General features: G+C 46.8%; 2 protein-coding genes across 6 annotated transcripts in view; one reads left to right on the top strand and one right to left on the bottom strand.

Annotated features, from left to right (window-relative positions):
- Positions 1–20,124, top strand: part of SERPING1 (serpin family G member 1) — a 437,682-nt gene that overhangs the window by 201,755 nt on the left and 215,803 nt on the right. The window lies entirely within an intron of this gene.
- Positions 1,246–4,595, bottom strand: PRG2 (proteoglycan 2, pro eosinophil major basic protein). 5 transcript variants are annotated; one of them, XM_050758649.1, is made up of 7 exons: positions 4,519–4,595; positions 4,023–4,127; positions 3,807–3,876; positions 2,908–3,215; positions 2,444–2,575; positions 1,631–1,742; positions 1,246–1,410 (listed from the first exon to the last, which is right to left on the bottom strand). In XM_050758649.1, the coding sequence occupies exons 3-7, from the start codon at positions 3,862–3,864 to the stop codon at positions 1,352–1,354; spliced, it is 669 nt and encodes a 222-aa protein (XP_050614606.1). In that variant the 5' UTR covers positions 3,865–3,876; positions 4,023–4,127; positions 4,519–4,595; the 3' UTR covers positions 1,246–1,351. The 5 variants fall into 5 exon arrangements, with proteins under 5 accessions (XP_050614606.1, XP_050614608.1, XP_050614607.1 ...); XM_050758651.1 differs by lacking the exon at positions 4,023–4,127 and having other exon boundaries at positions 4,402–4,567; XM_050758650.1 differs by lacking the exon at positions 4,023–4,127 and having other exon boundaries at positions 4,515–4,567.

Below are 20,124 nucleotides of genomic sequence, written 5' to 3'. Positions count from 1 at the left end.
GTTTCACCCCTCTCTGAGCCTCCAATCATATATGAAGATCTGTGAATTGGAGGCATGGTGGAGAAAAAAATGGCTTTAGAACTTTGAATTATTTTCTTCTGCTGACCTCTGCAGTAGAGAAGGGGTTGAGAATGCCTTCCTCCCTCCCCTCTGATTAAAGCTGTCTCACCTCCAGCTGGGCCAGAGTCCTGTGTCCCAAGATGAACCCAAGAGTGAGACAGTCTATCTTTCCTCCCGCTGTGCTTCATCCCCGTGTGATCCTAAGGGGAGTAACCAGCTGTAAAAGCACAAGGGTTAAAGGAACATGCTTTGGAGCAGAGTTGAATTTCAGTATGGGTTGCATTTAGAGGTTCAGTCTCGGGCAAGTCTTTTGACAGGTCCTAACTTCTCTGAGCCTGGTTCTGTAAAATAGGGCTAATAATTATTGATCACATGAGGTCGTCTAGGCAGGGTGCCTGCCACAGCAGGGGGTATGTTGTAGGCACTCAATAAGCGGTAACAACTAGTAGATGTTTTTGTGCCTATGTTACAAACAACCATATATCCCAAGTGCCAGGGAACTACGTCTTGTATTCCCAGGCCTCATTCAGAGTCTGACACATGGCAAGCTGTCTTATATCAGGTTTCCCCAGAAGGAGATCCTGAGACAGGGAGTTGCGTACAAGTGTTTATCTGGGAGTTGCAGAGAGTAGGAAGGAGCAGAGAATGCAGCTGAGGAAGGGAAGACAACCCATAAAATGCATGAAATAAGGCCAGCTACCACAGCAGGCCACTGGGAAACGGTGCCCAATACATGTTAGGTTTATTCCACTTGAGGGGTCGGGGATTGGGGTACTTATACATTCATTCCTGAGAGTTGTGGACTGTTCTCAGGGACATGTTAATTTCCTTACATATCAAACCAACCACAGTTCTGGGGTTGGAGAGAGAGAGAGAGAGAATGCCTTTGAGTACAGAGACGCAAACTGGGCCATTGGGAGTCTACCTACAACCTTGAAAGGCCCTAGCAGCACCTATTTAGGTGCCCAGCAATGAGATGTTCTATGAAAAGAGCCAGCTGAACCCATTCCTCCATCTCCAAAAGGCTCCATAGACCCAACTCCACCCTCCATCCTCCTCCTCAAGGAGTGTTAGCTTCTGACCCTTCTATGAAAGGTGTGGTGTGGGGAGAGATGATAAGGAAGAAGTTTCAATGAGGGCTAAGTAGAGTGGATCAGCAATCAGATGAGAAAATAAATCTGTTTTAGTAAAACTCATTTTATTGCAGGGAGGTGGAGGGAGAAACGGCAAGCAGAGGAGGGGAGGCAGCTGCCCAGGGGAGGATAGCTCTGAACTGCTGGCTGGGACCAGCTCAGTAGGAACAGATGAAAGGAAGTCTTCTGAGGCAGTGGGCTCGACGCCAGTGGCCTCCTGTAAAGGCAGAACAGAAAGGGACTTTCAGCCTCTTGTCCACCCCAATTCAACCCACAGGAGGGCCTCTTCTCCCACCCACACACCACTGTGGAGTCGAAGTATACAAAAGACCCAGGAAACCTCTCCCTCAAAGGGTCAGGCTCTTCGTAGCAACTCCTCCTTGGGGCACTTCCCACCTCCCAGACCTTTCCATCGTTCATCCCCAGCCCCACCTCACCTCGGGTACACAGGGACACACAGTGACCACCGCGGGACCAGGGCTGGTGAGCAGCCCAGTACGCAAAGTTCCAGCGGCTGCCGTCAACCCACTGAAAGCGTCTGCAGCGACCCTGGAGAAAGCAAGAGGGGAAGAAGGGATGGGGCAGAGGGAAGGCAGAGAGGCAGATCTGGCCCTGTATCTGCCAGCTCCTCCTGCTGCCCACTGGGCAATGGGCCCTTCCCTGCTGGACCATGATGGGAACTGTCCTGGTCATCTGAAATGCTGATCCATGGCAATCATCACCATCAGATTCTATGCATCCCAGTGACAGGCTTATCCTTCCAGCCCTAACAAAAGGTTGGCAACAGGGGTTGCCAACTCATCCTAGAGATGAGGAAGCAAACTCACGGTCTTGTTTTTATTTATTGTTATTTATATATTTTTTTGAGGCGGAGTTTCGCTCTTGTTGCCCAGGCTGGAGTGCAATGGCTCGATCTTGGCTCACCGCAACCTCCGCCTCCCAGGTTCCAGTGATTCTCCTGCCTCAGCCTCCCGAATACCTAGGATTACAGGCATGCACCACCATGCCCTGATAATTTAAGTTACGTAGATAGTGAGAGATGGAAAGGAACTTGTACCCAAACCTCCTGATTCTAAATTCTTAGCTCTTCCCTGAATGCCCAGGCAGCCCCCTCGGTGTTGTCTGTGGGTGTCCATCTATCCCCGGTTCGTCTGGAGATTATAGAGGAGAAAAACAGACAAATCTGCCGCAAGTTCAGTACTGGCTGAGATCAGCAGGTGCACACCATTTAGTGTTCACACCTCTCTTACCGAGCCTGTGATCCTGCCTCCAATCCAGACTTGACCCTGGTTGAGCGCACTGACTGACCACTGGATTCGGGAATTAGTATTGAAGTTGTGGATGGAAGCCAGGTTGCCCCTGTAGCACCTCTGGCAAGTAAACTGCAGGGCAGGATAAAAGACAAAGAATGGAGCATCCTTCCTACATGAATTCATGTGGGTCTTGAGTTCCCACAATTCATGTCCTCCCTCCCTGCCACAACCATTTAAAGGTTGGAGACCAAAATGCCACCTCTGTTTCTAGGTGGACTTCCCCTCTTACCCCAACACCTCTGTGAGGCTCAGGTTCTACTGAGCCCTCACATCTACTGAGACAGGGCCTCTGGGACATCTACTGAGCCTCAATGGGGAAAAGAGCCAGTGATAGCAATGCTGGAGACATGTCCCACACCCCTCCCATGCTCCCGCCTCAGCCTCAGCCACAGGTCACTCACCCAAGCTTGGTTAAACGTGTGAGGACTTCTCACCAGGAGGTAGCGGCAGGTCGGGCACCCAGGGATGCCCACCACTTTTACTGTGTCCTCTTCCTCAGGACATGTAAGGTTTTTGTCTACCATATCTGGGACTGAGATCAACTTAACAGCCCCATCTTCCTTGGAGGCATCTTCACTTCCAGAGCCCCCCTCCTCCTCTTCCTCCAGCTCCCTGGAAAGGATCTCCTCCACCTCCTGTTCTGGCATCTCCTCATCCTCAGGCAGGGTCTTAGCACCCAAAGTGCTCTCAAAGGTGGAAGTCTCAGGCCCTGGCAGGGAGGATGGCCAAGTGTCCTTCCTTCACATCTCCCCTTGTTCCTCCCCAGAACCACGGACAGCTCCCACCTTGCCCTGGGCATCAGAGTGCTCAATCCTGCCTGGGAAGAGGAACCCGGAACCCAGTCTCCATGAGGGGAACCCAACATGCCTGACAAGGTCAGGGTGGTTAAGAGTATGGACTTAGAGTTGGGCAGTCATGGGCTTGGGTACTGGTTCTATCATCCACTAGCTTTATTTATTCATCTGTGAAATGGGTATACAATACCACCTACTTCATGGAGATGCTAAGAGAGTTAAAGGAGAGAAGGCATGGAAAGTGCTGTGTACCCAGTAAGCTCAAAGTAAGCATCATGGAGAAAGGACAAAATTGGGGGTGTCACAGCAAAACCAAGACCACAGACATAACAGAGGCCCTGAAAAATTCTTTCAACTCATGGCCATAGGGTCCCCATCCCTTTAAGCACACAGAAATTCAGAAATAGAAGACGATCAAAGAAGGGGGTGGGTGTGTAACTCTGATCTCATTTACTATAGAAAGGAAAAAAATGGAGAAAGAAAGACTGAAGGCAAACAACACTTACTCAGATGAAGAGCGGAAACTGCCCCAAATAGAAGAGCCAGAAGTAGGAGGAGTTTCATCTTGGCTTTATCCTGCAATGGAGAACACAGTTTGTCATTGACACACACAGACACACACACACACACACACATCACAATCACACCATTAGGGGACTGTGGGAGTCAGGTGGAGAAAAAGAAGGCCTGAATAGAAATCGGGATGGGCCAGAAAATCTCACGCCACGCTCAGCTCCTGATGCTCCAGGATCCGGGACACAAGGACCTCTTTCCAAACAGGACGCAGCAAACCCTGAGGGGTGGCTGAGGCTGGCTTTCCTTCAGGCCTGGAAGTAAAGAAGGAACTATTACACTTGTTTGTTTGTACTTAATGGGTCCCTCAGAGTCTATGACATAAAAGAGGAGGGAGAAGCAATGATTATTGGCTTTCCTAGGAACACACAGGACTTAGAAGGTATGTCCCCTCCTCAAAGCTCAGGAAGCCATCCACGCTCTCCTTCATGTCTCCACCGTCTTCCCCAGCCAAGGAGCGCTTTCACATCCCACAGAAGGAATGTGCAAGGCAGAGGATGCAGGCTGCCCCTGCCGACACCTCGTAACCTGAAAGCCACTGGTAGACCCCTGCCAGCCCTCCAGAAACCGTCAGCCACAGCCAGGGACCTCCTGGGAGAATAAACTGTCGCCAGCTCCACCACAGCAGAGAAAGCACTCACTCACCTAGAGACCTTCCTGGGTCTTTAGATCTTCCCAAAGCCCAGGTCCTTCTCGGCTCCCTCTCACAAAGACATCTTATATAGAGGCCTTAGAGGAACTTCCCCCAGGGGGAGAGAGTTTGCCTGTGTCAGAGGGAGATAGCAAGGCTGATAAGGACCATTTCATCACTTCCCTGGGAAGTCCACTCATTCAGTGAAGATTTCTCTCCTGGTACCTCCTTCAGGAACCCAGGGACCATCTGCAACAGCCCTGGGCAATGGTTCTTATCCTGGTCTACACTTCAGAATCGCCTTGGGTGCTTTTCCAAAATACACATCTCCCCTGCTTTACTGGTGTTTTGAATTGCCACAAACATTTTGAGAGCAAATCTGTCCATATCTATTAGAATAAAAAATGCACATTTGATCAGTTTCACTCTTTGGAGGCCATCCTTTAGACATAAAAGCACCTATAAGTAAGAAAACTTTTACAGAGTTGTGTTATTGCTTGTCTGTTTGAAAGCAATCTTGAGATCCATCAATCGGACACTGAATAAAATGTGTTCTCTCTCTTCTACAGAAAGTTATATGGCTATGAAAAGAAGAGCTGGACCTGTATCTATAAACCTGAAGAGATGTGTGCGTGACATTATGAAGTGAAAAAAGGCAAGATACTGAGGAAAGTATTTAGTATGTGAATAGTTTTACAAGGAAAACAAACCCACACAGGTGCTTATCTGTGGGCGTCCTTATGTGGCCATTGATGGAGGGAATGCTAAGAGGAATCACACCAAATAGTTGACCTTGTTGCCTCCAGAAGCAGGGGAGGAGAGGGAAGAAAGCGGGAGGCAGATTGTTGTTTATCCTCTTTTTATAACTTTGCACTTCTTCAGTGATTATGGCAAATGTGTGCTGAACCTGTAATTTTGAGGCTGCCTTAGTAAATATTTTTTAAAATATGCAGATGCCCTGACCAGAAACTTCTGATTGGCTAACAGGTCTAGAGTGAAGGTCAGATGTCTGCATTTTTGCTTAAAGTTTCCCAGCTGATCGTGATGGAAGATGGGTCTAGGAGTGACTGTCCTGAGGATATTCAAGTACAGGAAATGTTCACATACGTCTAACTGCTTTCCTTCTGAATCACACCACTGAGTTGGCCAACCTACCAGCCTTCATGTGGTAACATTTACTGAACATTTTTAAATGCCATGCATGGCAAGCGGCTGGATGCAGTGGCTTATGCCTGTGATCCCAGCAGTTTGGGAGGCCGAGGTGGGCGAATCATTTGAGGTCAGGAGTTTGAGACCAGCCTGGGCAACATTGCGAAGCCTCGTCTCTACTAAAAATACAAAAATTAGTCTGGTATGGTGGTGCCTGCCTGTAATCCCAGCTACGTGGGAGACTGAGGCAGGAGAATCACTTGAACCCAGGAGGTGGAGGTCGCAGTGAGCTGAGATTGCACCACTGCACTCCAGCTTGGGCAACAGAGTGAGACTCCATTTCAATCAATCCATCAATTAATCAATAAAATGCCATTCATGGCAAGTATCACCTCATTTAGCCTCTTTTTAAAAACCTAGTGAGGTAGGTGGTTGATACCCCATTTTCCAAGTGAGAAACTCAGGCTCTGTGTGGCTCCTGACCCCCCCGCAACACTGCCCTTATTGGATCAATGCCCTGTATACACCCTTTTGTAGCTCCAAGGGCTTGTCCTTATCACAGTCATTTTACTTTTCTTGTGAGATTACTTGGTTAATGGATTAACATCGGTCTTCCTTCATGATGGAGAAGGCTGCATCTCTTTACTCACCGTTGTATCCTTGGTGCTTAGTATAGTGCCGGGCACATAGTAGGTACTCAATAAACATATGTTGAAGTAATTAATGGTTAAGTAACGTGGTCAGGTAAATAACAGGGTTAGAATTCAAATCCAGTTCTTTCTGGCACCAAACTTCTCTCCCCTCCCATGTGTCTGCTTATGTGTCAAAAATGATGCTGTCCAGGTGGAGATAAAAACAGAGCGAAGCATAGATCCTATATTCAATTTGCTTACAACCTAATTTGTAAGATGAGTAAATCGACGTCAAACAAAAGGAAAAGGGTTAAGACCAACCTAGGAAACACCCTCTGCTAATTCAGAAGGAAGTCCATCCATAGTAAAAGAGAGCAGAGAAGGCTCCATGAACCAAGGAGCTGATTCCTACCTGGATGGAAAGGTGCAACTAAAAGGGAAGGAAACAGGCATTTCAAGTAGAAGGAACAGCTTGAGCAAAGACGTGGAGGTTGGACAACCTTGGCGTATGCACAGGACACTGTTATTGCCTTCATAACTAAAGTTAACAGTACACACATTGGGAAGGAATCAGAAAAACAAGGAAGGATGCATTTCATCTTGAGCCGAGGATGGAGATAACCGTCCACTGTCTCCATTGATTTAAAAGACAGAAGCAGAAGAGGACAGACTCAACAAGAGCCTCGTCAGGAGCTTCGAGCTGGGTTCTGCCCACTCCCATCTGCAAGCCCTCCCCGCAGGGCCTCTTTGGCAGTTGGACAGAGGATTACCATCAGAAGGTGATGAGAGGGAGCCCATTCTTGGAAGCCAGTTGACTGCTCAGGGACACTCACCCCTAGGGAAGTCTCTCTTTTAGGTCACACAATCCAGGATCTGAAATCCACAGCTTAGCCACCCTGAAAATTTCATTTCATCAACATTCACTGGAAGTATACAGCAGTGTCTGAGAGGGTGGGTTCTGGAGTCAGACAGTCCAAGTCAGACTCAAAGTGACTGGGTCTAGCTCTTAATAGCTGTGTGTCGTGTCCCTGGACAAGTTCGTTAAACTTTCTGTACTTCATTATCATCATTTATGAAATAGAGATGACAATACCTACCCCACGGGGTAGGGTGAGAAATGAATGAGATAATTCACATGTAGCATGCATGCTGTGAGATGCCCAACCACCTCACCCTTTTCTGTGGTTTCTGGGATTCCATTTCTTATGGATCTTGGTGGAGGGTAGGCCTCTCATTTTTTAAGACAAAAGTGCCTAATAGATTTCCAGCTTCCTTTGCAGCTAAGGCATATGACTGGGCTCTATCAAAGAGAAGAAGCGTCTGTTCAAGACTTTGAATCTGGAGCTAGTGACCAAAAAGATGGAGGCCAAGAAGGCCTCTCTCTGGCAGTGGCGTTGGCAAGATTGAGTACCTGGAGTTGCAGTACCCACAGAGGCACTGCAGGATACATTGATCCAGGGTCTGAGCCCTACAACATCCTGGGTGCCAGCCACAAGGTCTAGGTCTCAGCAGCAGTGGGATTCTCCCTAGACCTGTTCTGCAGCCTGACTTTGGCTCCATGTCTGGTTTTCTGGCCCTTCCTGCAATTTCATGAGCTACTCCATTTCCTTTCGGTCCTGGATTTTTCTACTCAGATCTGCCGTGAAGAGTTTCTGTTGCCTGCCATTAAGAGCCCCGACTGATGCAGCATTTAGCTCAGGAACTGGTATTTAGTTATTGCTTAGTAAATGAATGCTACCCAGGGTCTTTGGGTGTGACCGACATTAATCAAACTCTCAAGAGACTGATGTCTACTTCTGGTGCCAATGACATAAATGAGGTTGAACTGTACTCACACGGGGCCCACTTGCCCAGGCTCTCTGATAAGTACATTCTCTCTCTGCATCACAACTATGGTGTGCTCAGGACTTGAATTTTGAATAGGAGCAAAGAGCTGGAGGCCTTTGGGTCCGGTGCCTTTGAGCAAGAGAACTGATACCCATCATCTCCATTTAATCCTCGGCCCTGCCTCCTTCCCCAAGAAATGTTGACTCAACACTGCAGGATCCTGAATCTTAGGCATCCTCCTTTCTAGCCCTAAAGTTACTACAGAGGCTTGGAGGTTCCTCAACAGACTCAGTCAATCTTCTCCATACCAGCACTCCCAAAGGGGACCTGACAGATCACCACTGCATTTAGTCTTTTCTGATCTCATTCTTGGGGACTTGTGGGAGAGTGTGCTATAGCCCCTGGTACAACCTGTCTAGTGTCAGACCTGGCACTGAGGGATCTGCTCCTCTACAAGGGTAGGCTGCTGCAACAGGAGAAAAACGTGTGTACCAGGCAGAGCACAGATCACCTTGGAGATGCTGCCAATACCAAGGAGCTCTCGGGATGCCCCTCGCATGCCCAACCCCCAACACATGGCAGCTTAAAGACTAAAAAAAAATCACAGCTCTAGATACGCAGCTCACACTATTTAGCCCTCACCTCCACCTGCATCCCTCCCCACACCCTGCAGCAGAACTTTTCAAACTGGAAACTACGAATAGGCTTCAAGGGACCATGAACCCTGCAATTATAGACAACATATGGTGTGATGTTTCTAGGGTGAGGGTCCAAACCCTCCATGAGATTCTGTGATGACTTCCCAAAAGGCAAGAGAACCTCTAACTTTACTGGGTGATTTTTTTCCAGAAGAACCAAGAATGACATCCCACTGTTCTTCACCAAAATAATTCTGCTTGGCCCTTTTGATAGGCAGGATTCAGTTGTCCCCTGGTGCGCTCTGCATAATCGCTGGGACTGTAAATAGGATGGATTTTACTCCTGTGGTTGTGTGATGTTACATGCCACAGTTGACTTTAAGGAAAAGGGACTGCCCTGTATGGGTACGATCTAATCAGGTGATCCCTTAAAAGGCACAGGGCTCTCTTCCTGAGGTCAGAGATTCCAACCATGTGTGTGATTCAATACAAGGGAAATTCTCCATTGCTGGCTTCAAGGATGGAAAAGACCACGCACGTGGCAAGGAATGTGGGCAGCCTCAAGGACCTGAGAGCAGCCCTCATCTGACGGTCAGCAAGAAAACAGGACCTCAGCCCTGCAACAACCCCAGGGAACAGAATTTTGCCACAACCACATGAGCCTAGAAGAGAACCCTAAACTCTAAATGAGCACACAGCCCAGACAACATCTTGATTTTAGCCTTGTGAGACCCTGAGCAGAAAACCCAGCCACGCTGGGCCCACACTGCTGATGGACTCACGGTGAGCTAACAAACATGAGTTGTTTGAAGCTGCTAAATTTGTGGCAATTTGTTATGCAGAATAGAAGACTAATACAGCCCTCAAGGCCCATCTCCCTCCCATGGTGAAATTTACAGTGGGTGCAGGAATTGGCAGAGAAGGGTCCCACAAGAATGGGCTGAGCAGCTGCTGGAAAATAACCCAGGGACAGCAGAGAAGTAAGATGGACAGTGAGAAAGAGAGGTTTGATTCAGGCCAGAGATCTCACCATTCTCTCCCTCAGACCACAGGAAGCCAGGTGGCCCCTCTAGTTACAAGTTCTGCTCCAGGATTCTCTCCCCGCCCTCAGAAAAGTGATGGACTCCAGGGACCTGCCCTCTGGGGCTGATCAACTGCTTGTTAGCTGGGCTTGGCCAATATCCTCACGGGGCAGATAAAAGCTGGTGAAAGTGCTAACACCACCGCAGGGGCGAGTGGCCCGGGAGATACGGACTGGGCTGTTGTTCTGTGAAATTGGCCTGGACAACAGTTCCCCATTTGGATGCCCCAACGATTGACATAGACCAAGACTATTGGCATGTGAGATCTGGAAGGCCCCTTAGAAACGAGCCAGCCCTGTCCCCATGCTCAGATAGGTTCTTCCCGCTTCCTCAGGAAGTGACATTATCCTCCTTCCCCTCCAGGGACCTCTGCTCCCAGAGACCATGAACATTCAGTGAGCTTAGAAGGAATATGACTTTGTAGTAATTGCCTCCCCTGCCCCACCTTCCACCTTCCCCAGTCCATCTACTTCTCCCCACCTCTGCTGCCACCTCACTAGCCCCTGTGACCATATTTGATAACATGTATCACAAGCCATTGTCCCTATGCTTCCCATTCAAAGTCTTCCCACATACTAGCAATTAACTCAAACCCATTACAACCATCTGCAAAGTCTTTCATGATCAGGCTCTTGTCTACCAGCTCAAACTCACTGGCATGCCAAGTGACCCTTGTCATACTGGTCCCCGCTCCACTGGCCAAGCTAAAGCATTTGTACTGGTTAAAAGTCTACCTCCTCAGACGAGCCTTCTCTGAGAACTCTTTCTAAAAGAAGCCCACCTACCCCATTCTCCTATTTGGAACTTTTGTTCCACGTCATCATATTTATTTCCACCAGAGCATTTACCAAAATGATACAATCTTGCTTTCTTACTGGTTTCTTGTTTATTGTCTGTCTCTTTCAGAAATTAAACTTCATGACAACAGGGACCTTGTCTGTCTCATTCACGGCCCTATAACTTACCCAGATCATAGAAGGAGTTTTTCCATTACATCATGAATTAATTAATCAATTGACTAATCAACTTGAACTTTACCCCCTGGAGAAAGTTTAACTGTGTTTAGGTCAGAGTACAAGTCTATTTATTTCGATTCTGCAGGTATTTTCTGAGCCTCATCCACCATGCACACAAGCCTCCGCCAGACTCTGGATCATCCATTCATTCATTCATTCATTCATTCAATAAATACTTAAAGAGAACCTCTAGCTTCAGGGAGGTTTAAGGTAGCTGATAAATAAGGCAAACAGGATGAACATATTAGTAAAACAGGGCAATGTATTGAGGAGACACTCAGAAGTGTAGAACTAACATGAATGGAAGACACACACATTTTCAGTGCTGCCAGGATCACATAAAGGGCAAGGGCAGGCAGAATAAGGCTTTCTTGAGGAGAAGTGCTTATCCTGGGCTCAACAGACTGACAGACAGGATAGGATAAGCAGAGGAGAAGTGGGATGGCATTTTTGGGGGCCAACCATGTCCTGGTAGTGCTGGAATTTGAGCCAGGATATGGATGATTTTGTGTTTCTTGGAGGTTAAGTCAATGAGTGAGCGGGCTTCTCTGATTTGCACCAAAGCCAAGCTCCTCCAGCAAGCAGTGTAGACTCGCTGACCACTTCCTCAACACCCTCTTCCTCCTCATACCATAGCAATCTTGTTTCTGTTATCCCTATTGCTCCACCAAAACTGCTTTTGCCAAGGTGCCCACTGACCACCCCATTGCCAAACCCAACAGACATTCTTCAGTTATTATTCAACTTGACCTCTGCAGTAGTGATACCTCTTCACTTCCCCCTTCTTAAGAACTACTTCCCTTCTCAATAGCCTTTGTGGCCATTCCCTCCCAATTTCTGTTGGCAGGCTCCTCTTATTCTTCTGGATGGTTAAATATTGGGCATCACCTGGCTTCTTGGTGCACGTCTTTCCCAACTCTGCACACCCTCCACAGGTTATGTCATCTCTCGTGGCTCAAGCTACCAAATATATACACAGGTCATTCCCAAGTCTTCATCTCCAGCCCCAGGCCTGCTTCTGAGATGCACTCACACATATAATCACCCAAGATGCTTCTCCACTCCCATGGGCATTGTGAGTCCAACACATCTCAGACTGAGCTCAACACACAAACACACACACACCACACACACACACACACAAACCCGCTTCACTTTTTGTGGGCACTTTCTCAGAAGAAATCATCACCTTCCAACTAGACCTGCAAGGCAGCACTCTGGGCATCCTTCATCCCTCCTGCCCGTCATCCACACATTAGTAAGTTGTAGTGCTTTCTTCACCATCTCATCCAGCCACCCATCCCCATTTCCTCTGCCACTTTCCTAGTCACCTGCTGACCATTTTTCATCTGGATCATTTCAGTGGCTCCCAAATTACTTTCCCTACCTCCAGTCTTACCAACTCCTCCACCTCTGATGCACTGTCTACAAGCAGCCAAAATGAGCTTTCTAAAACCCAGAACTGATTACACCAGCACTTTCCAATTACTCCTTCTTGCTCTCGGGCACACTCTCTTTATGTTTTGGCCCCTACTTACCTAAACCTCTCAACACTGTGGACATTTTTGACTGGATACTTTTTTGTTACAGAGGCCTGTCCTGTGCGTTGTTAGATGTTTAGCAGCCTCTCTAATCTCTACCAAAACGGTACTAGTAGTACCTTCTCTGCTGGGCTGTGACAATTAAAACATGTCTCCAGACATTACCAAATGTCCCCTCTGGGGCAAAACTATGCTCAGCTGAGAACCACTTCTTGACAACCTCAGTTCTCCCCCTCACCACACACACACAGTGCTCCAATCATGTTGAACACCCTGCTGTTTTCCTAACGTGCCATGATCGCCCATATTTTGTCACATGTCATTTCACCTGCCCAGAATGTCCTTTCCTCCCCAACCACTGCGCTCATTCCTTTTCTTCATGGAAATTTCAGCCAAGGATCACCTCTTCCAGGAAGCCTGCCTTGGCTCTCCCGGAGAAAGGTAGCAAGGAGACCAATCAGGGCTTCTCTCTAGTCCAGCCCCCTTCCCACCTCATTGTAGCAATCTTCTTGCTGTTTCCTCAGTACAGCCAGAGCCTTGCCTCCTTCACCTGTGCCTCTCTGGTCCTGCACAGTTCCGGAAACACAGTAGAGGCTCAATGCATGTTTGCTGTGTAAGTGAATACATGAAGAAAAACAATTTTTGTTTAAGCCTGTCAAAGATTGAGTTGGGCTCCCTGAAATGAGATCTTAGGCAGGAATTTCTAGGTGCTAAGTATGTTAAGTGCTCCATATCATTCAATCTTCTAAACAACTTTAGGATGCAAGTGCCATTAAACTTCCTAAATTACAGACAAAAGACTGATCCTGGGAACGGTTAAGTCACTTGCCAGGCAAGTGTCAGAGCCAGGGTCCGAATGAAGAGGCTGCGTTCTTGTGCATGCCTCACTTCCCCGTGGTAGTGAATAACTAGCACAAAGCCATTTGCGTGCAGTTCTTTAATGTAACTTACCCTTTGCTTACGTTCTTTGTGTGTACATTCTTTAATGTAACTTACCGTTTGGGTATGTACATTCTTTAACGTAACTTACCCTTTGCTTATGTTCTTTGTAGGTACATTCTTTAATGTAACTTACCCTCTGTGTATGTTCTTTAATGTAACTTACCCTTTGCATACGTTCGTTAATGTAACTTACCCTTTGCGTACTGTTCATTAATGTAACTTACCCTTTGCGTACTGTTCGTTAATGTAACTTACCCTTTGCCTATGTTCTTTAATGTAGCTTATCCTGTAAGTTGCATGGGGTAGGTGATGATTTGGAAAGCACAAAGAATGTGGTCCTTGGATTTTAAAAGACCCTGGTTCCATTCTTGGTTCTGCTGGACCACCTTGGTAGTTCCCTCATCCCCCCCAGTCTCCTGTTGCTCATGTGTGAGTTGTTAAGGATGACCACCTCGCAGATGTTGCAGGGCTTGAGGAGGACCAACTGAAATGTGGTGACTACTAAGTGCCTGAAACATGGTGCCCCCAACAAACAAACAACAATCCTGAATATTGTCCTATGTTAGGGATAGAAAAAGCAAGGCCTGGAAAACTTAAGTGGTGGTCCAAATTTTGCATGCCAGTAAATGGTGGAGCTTGGAAAAGAACTCTAGTTGTTCGTGAGGAGAAATTTTCTGAGCCTCTTCTACATAAATGCTCATTACCACGTGAGACACATCACAGTCCCCACCATCAGGGAACTAGAAGCTCAGAGTTGGGATTGTAGGTTGAATCTCTCTCTCTCTCTCTCTCCCCCTCCCCATGTGTCCAGTATTTATGAAGCCTCCATTCTGTGCTAAGTAGGGTACAAAGTTCTTAGGATACAGTAGGCAATAAAAAATATACAGTTACTGTCTGTGTGGAGTTCCCGAATGAAAGCCTAATGGAAGACACACCTGAATATTTTTAAAATCCTATGATGCTGCAATAAACATACGTGTGCATGTGTCTTTATAGCAGCATAATTTATAATCCTATGGGTATATACCCAGTAATGGGATGGCTGGGTCATATGGTACATCTAGTTCTAGATCCTTGAGGAATCGCCATACTGTTTTCCATAATGGTTGAACTAGTTTACAATCCCACCAACAGTGTAAAAGTGTTCCTATTTCTCCACATCCTCTCCAGCACCTGTTGTTTCCTGACTTTTTAATGATCGCCATTCTAACTGGTGTGAGATGGTATCTCATTGTGGTTTTGATTTGCATTTCTCTTATTGCAGCACTATTCACAATAGCAAAGACTTGGAATCAACCCAAATGTCCATCAGTGACAGATTGGATTAAGAAAATGTGGCACATATACACCATGGAATACTATGCAGCCATCAAAAAGGATGAGTTTGTGTCCTTTGTAGGGACATGGATGCAGCTGGAAACCATCATTCTTAGCAAACTATCACAAGAACAGAAAACCAAACACCGCATGTTCTCACTCATAGGTGGGAACTGAACAATGAGATCACTTGGACTCAGGAAGGGGAACATCACACACAGGGGCCTATCATGGGGAGGGGGGAGGGGGGAGGGATTGCATTGGGAGTTATACCTGATGTAAATGACGAGTTGATGGGTGCAGCACACCAACATGGCACAAGTATACATATGTAACAAACCTGCACGTTATGCACATGTACCCTACAACTTAAAGTATAATAATAATAAATTAATTTAAAAAAAAAAAATCCTATGATGGTACATTAAACTGCAACTGTGACAAGCTCTATGCCAGAGAGGTACCTGGTGCTATGAAAACCAGTACTAGGTAACAGTACAGAAAGGAAGGGATATCTGAGCTGAGAACTGAGGGAACTATAGGAGTTAGCTATAGGTTAGGTAGGATGCATTCCACAGAAACACAATAAAACTGTTTCACGGCCAGGCCTGGTGGCTCATGCCTGTAATCGCAGCACTTTGGGAGGCTGAGGTGGGTGGATCACAAGGCCAGGAGTTTGAGACCAGTCTGGCCAATATGGTGAAACCCTGTCTCTACTAAAAATACAAAAAAATTAGCCGGCGTGGTGGCACATGCCTGTAATTCCAGCTACTCAGGAGGCTGAGACAGGAGAATTGCTGGAACCTAGGAGGTGGAAGTTGCAGTGAGCTGAGATCACGCCATTGCACTCCAGCCTGGGTGACAGAGCAAGACTCTGTCTCAAAAACAAACAAACAAATAAAAAACTGTTTCACTGTCATATAGTGTACTTGACCTGTAATATGATTTTGCATATGTAATAAAAATTAGTAACTGCCATTAATGAAGGACCTACTATGTGCCAGGGCCGAGCACTTTTCACGTGGAGACTTACGTATCCTTATTACTCTCTGAGGTGGGCACTATAGGTAGCAAACAAAGGCACTAAGATGCTTCATGACTCCTAAAATGACACCTGATCTGAGAACGTGATAACAGGACTCAGATCTGTCTGCCTGCACTCTTCCCCAGGCCAGGGCTCTGAAAGGAATTCATAGCCTCGCCCCTGATAACTGACATTCCTGTGCACTTGGATTCTCTCTGTTGACTGCTGGGGAGACAAAAGTATCGCAAAATTTGAATGTAAAGATTGATATTTTTCATTGACTTTGGCTTAAGATTTGGAGTAATTCGAAAGTCTTTTTTTTTTTTTTTTTTTTTTTTGCCTTTGAAGTTTTCCCATTCCAAAGAGTAAAGAACTTGTGTTATTTTGTTAGGTGGAAACAAGCTAAGGCAAGTGCTTGCGGGGAGGTTTTCCATCCTGACCTATAGTAGTGGCATTCCAGACTCCACCAGGAGTGAAATGTGGTGCAAGCTCTGAAGGGCGCACAGATGTTACTAATAACACCTGCGGCCACACACAGCACATCTGCTACAAGCCAGGTGGTTGATATTGATCACTCACTACATGCCAAGTCCTCTTTGAAGTGCTTGATGTTCATCCAGCCACTCAATCCTTACGACTCTATAAAGTATTCCTATTGTTACTCCATTTTACAGATGAAGCAGTGGAGGTACCAGGAATCTAAGTGCCAGAGCTTGTGTTGGGAGGAACTGGAAGTTGGTCTTGGACAGTCCATTTCCAGATGGACTGTCCAGAGCCCAAGCTGCTGCTACCTTTTATTCCCAAGGTTAGTCCTTGCAACAAACCCCTGTGGTACCTATTTCCATTACAGCTGAGGAAACTGAGGCTCAGGGTGGTTAAGGTCACACAGCTGGTCAGTGCCTGCAAAGCACAGAGCCTTTCCCACACACCCTACTGCTCTAGCCTACCTGCAGGCCTGGGAGGTGACACTGGACCCAGGAAAGAATATGCTGAGGGGCCTGTGCGCAGATGTTTGGAATTAGAACATAAAAACTCAAAATCGGGCCGGCTGCAGTGGCTCACGCCTATAATCCCAGCCCTTTGGGAGGCCGAGGCGGGAGGATCACGAGGTCAAGAGATCGAGACCATCCTGTCCAACATGGTGAAACCCTGTCTCTACTAAAAATACAAAAATTAGCTGGGCGTAGTAGCACCCACCTGTAGTCCCAGCTACTCAGGAGGCTGAGGCAGGAGAATCACTTGAACCAGGAGGCGAAGGTTGCAGTGAGCAAAGATTGTGCCACTGCACTCCAGCAAACAAACAACAACAACAACAACAACAAACACCTCAAAATCCCTGAAGAGTCTGGTGTGAACACAAGCCATGGTCCTGGGTTTAAGACTCACTCAGACATTGTCCTGTCTGTGAACTCCTTATCACCAAAGGACTGGAGCTTATTATGCCTGGAAGCCTGGATGGAAAATGTTCTTCCCAAAGAATGTCAGAGGAATGACTCACTGCTGTGCCCATGTCACACCTGAAGCATTTGAGAATCATCTATCCCCTGAGGGGCTGGCAGGAAAAAGGGCTCCTAGACATAACCACTGGGACCATCACTCCAAGCTTTGAATTTGGGAAGGATTGCTCGAGCCTGGGAGGTCAAGGCTGCAGTGAGCCATGATCTTGCCACTACAGTCCAGCCTGGGTGACAGACTGAGACCCTGTCTCAAAACAAAAAAAAACAAAACAAAACAAAAAATTGTTGCAGGAGGAAGGCTCTTAGGGCAGAAAGATGAGATCTGTGCCTGTGGGTCGCTTCTCCTGCTTACTCCCTCTCGCCCATCTTCCCTAGAAATCATCTCTGATTCTCACAGAATAGAAGTGTTCGTGGCAGCACCTGGGCAGGACCTGCCAGCACCTTCAGCTAAAGCACAGTTAGCACCAGATTATGGATGGTGATTAGCAGGTGTGAGGTCGTTCTCTGGAATATCCCAAGGTGCTCTTTTGTGATAAGCCCACTTGACAACTGCTCGCCCGTCCGCTGAGTGTTATTATTATTTGTACTCTCTAGTCTGCTGACCGAAGCTGCCCTCTGGCTCACCACCATCTAGGACCCCTGCAAAAGCAGGGAAGGGGAAAGGGAGTAGGGGGTGGATGGGGATAAATAAGGTATGGCAGAGCCATGAGATGGAGTTGTGAGCAGCCATTTAAAATCATGGTTTTGGCTACTATTTGATTACATAAGGAAAAGCTTATGAGATAATTTTAATTATCACATACATCCAGTCAAATGACAGGAGGGAACATAGCAACATGTTAACCATGATTATCTCTGAGTTGTCCATTTAATAGTGATGTGTCTTTTTCACGCCCCTCTTTATTTTCTCATCTGTTTTACAATGATATCTTTCTTACAAGAGAATAAATGCAGGCTGGGCATGGTGGCTCATGCCTGAAATCTCAGCACTTTTGGAGGCCAAGGCAGGAGGATTGCTTGAGGCCAGGAGTTCAAGGCTGCATTTAGGTATGATGATGCTGCATTCACCCTGGGCAATAGAGCAAGACCCCACCAGAAGAAGAAGAAGAAAGAAGAGGAAGAAGAAGGAGGAGGAGGAGGAGGAGGAGGAGGAAGAAGAAATGTAAAGTAAAGGTAATGTCTAAATGAATGTGACCTTGCAAGTCAGACAGACCTGGTTTAAATACCAGCCCCACAATGCACTAATGGGTAAACCTGACTTTCTTCATCTGTGAAATGGGGCTGATCATATGCACTTCCCTGGGCTGAATAGGCTTAAAGGGGATCATCACACAAAGCTCCTATTTCATGCTGTTTTCTGTTCCTTACACAGCAGGTGTTCTCCCCTGATGGAAGGGCCCAGGTTGGCACTGCGGGGGTGTGATGGGGGTCAATTCATCTCCAGTTCCTCTCTACTGAGGCTGGTTGCAGGAGAGAAGGGTTGCATTGGAAGCCCATTGCTGATTGAAATCAAAACTTGTGAAACCCCTGGGTTGCTTGCTTCCTCATTGGTTCCACTTGAGGAAGAAGTTGCAGGAGGTGCCAGGTACAGTGGCTTACACCCATAATCCCAACACGTTGGGAGGCCAAGACGGGAGGATCACTTGAGCCCAGGAGTTTGACACCAGCTTGAGCAACAGAGTGAGACTCCCCAATCTCAATAAATAAATAAATAAATAAATAAATAAATAAATAAATAAAAGATTAGCCAGACGTGGTGGCATGAACCTGTAGTCCCAGCTACTCAGGAGTTCAAGCAGGAGGATTGTTTGAGCCTGGGAGGTCGAGGCTGCAATGAGCTGTGATCATACCACTGCACTCCACCCTGGGTAACAGAGTGAGAACCTGTTTCAAAATCAATCAATCAATAAATAAAGTTGCAGGAGAAAGCCTCTCAGGACAGAACGATGGGAGCTTCGCATGTGGCCGCTTCTCCCACTTACTCTCCTCCTGCCCATCTTCCCCAGAAATCATCTCTGATTCTCACAGAAGTGTACTGTACACTTCCTGGGGAATCCAGGCATCTTTTCTTCCTTTAAATAACAGTTTTATTGAGATATAATTAACATACCATAAGTCCACCTGTTTTCATCACCCAAAAGAAACCCCTTCCTCATTAGCGATCACTACCCATGGCCTCCACCCAGGCCTACCCAATCATGAATCTACTTTCTGCCTCTACAGATTGGCCTATTCTGGAAATTTCTTTTTTTTTTTTTTTTTTTTCTTTCTTTTTTTTTTTTTTTTTTTTTGAGACAGAGCCTCACTCTGTCACCCAGGCTGGAGTGCAGTGGCACAATCTTGGCTCACTGCAACCTCCACCTCCCAGGCTCAAGCAATTCTTGTGCCTCAGCCAACCAAGTAGCTGGGATTACGGGTGCATGCCACTACATTTGGCTAATTTTAAGTAGAGACAGGGTTTCACCATGTTGGCCGGGCTGGTCTGGAACTCCTGGCCTCAAGTGATCTGCCCACCTTGGCATCCCAAAGTGCTGGGATTACAGGCATGAGCCACTGCACCCTGGCCCGACATTTCATATTTAAATGGAATCATTAGCAGTTTCTTGTGTTTGGCCTTCTTTCACTTCGTCTAATGTTTTCAAGATTCATTCGTGTTGTAGCACGTCAGTACTTTTCTTGATTGCCAAATAATATCCCAAACACGGTACATTTCCTTTGTCCGTTCACCAACTGATGGACATTAGGCATCTTTTTTTGGTTTTAATATATCATCTGTAATGCTAGCTGTGATCTGTTCAACCTACCAGGTGCCGAGCATTCGACCGAATTTGTAATCCTTACAACAGCCCAGAGAGGCATGTCTATTTCTCCCACCATACTGACAAAGAAGTTGTCCATCCAAAGTCACAGAGCTGATAAAGTAAGTGACAGAGCTGAGATTTCCAGAAGGGTTTTTTTCCACTGCACCACACTGCACCTCCCCTACCCCCATGTG

The sequence above is a fragment of the Macaca thibetana genome, chromosome 14 (assembly GCF_024542745.1).
Source record: "Macaca thibetana thibetana isolate TM-01 chromosome 14, ASM2454274v1, whole genome shotgun sequence".
Taxonomy (NCBI): Eukaryota; Metazoa; Chordata; class Mammalia; order Primates; family Cercopithecidae; genus Macaca; species Macaca thibetana.
Note: the sequence above shows the minus strand (reverse complement) of the source record. Positions and strands in the feature narration are given on the sequence as shown.

Excerpts from the sequence above, each read along its gene's own strand:
- PRG2 (XM_050758649.1), bottom strand. The coding sequence starts at position 3,864 with ATGAAACTCCTCCTACTTCTGGCTCTTCTATTTGGGGCAGTTTCCGCT. Across the intron at positions 3,216-3,806 it reads AGTTTCCGCTCTTCATCTGA|GGCCTGAGACTTCCACCTTT; the intron begins GTAAGTGTTGTT and ends CCTCCCTGCCAG. Across the intron at positions 1,411-1,630 it reads TGTGTCCCTGTGTACCCGAG|GAGGCCACTGGCGTCGAGCC; the intron begins GTGAGGTGGGGC and ends CTGCCTTTACAG.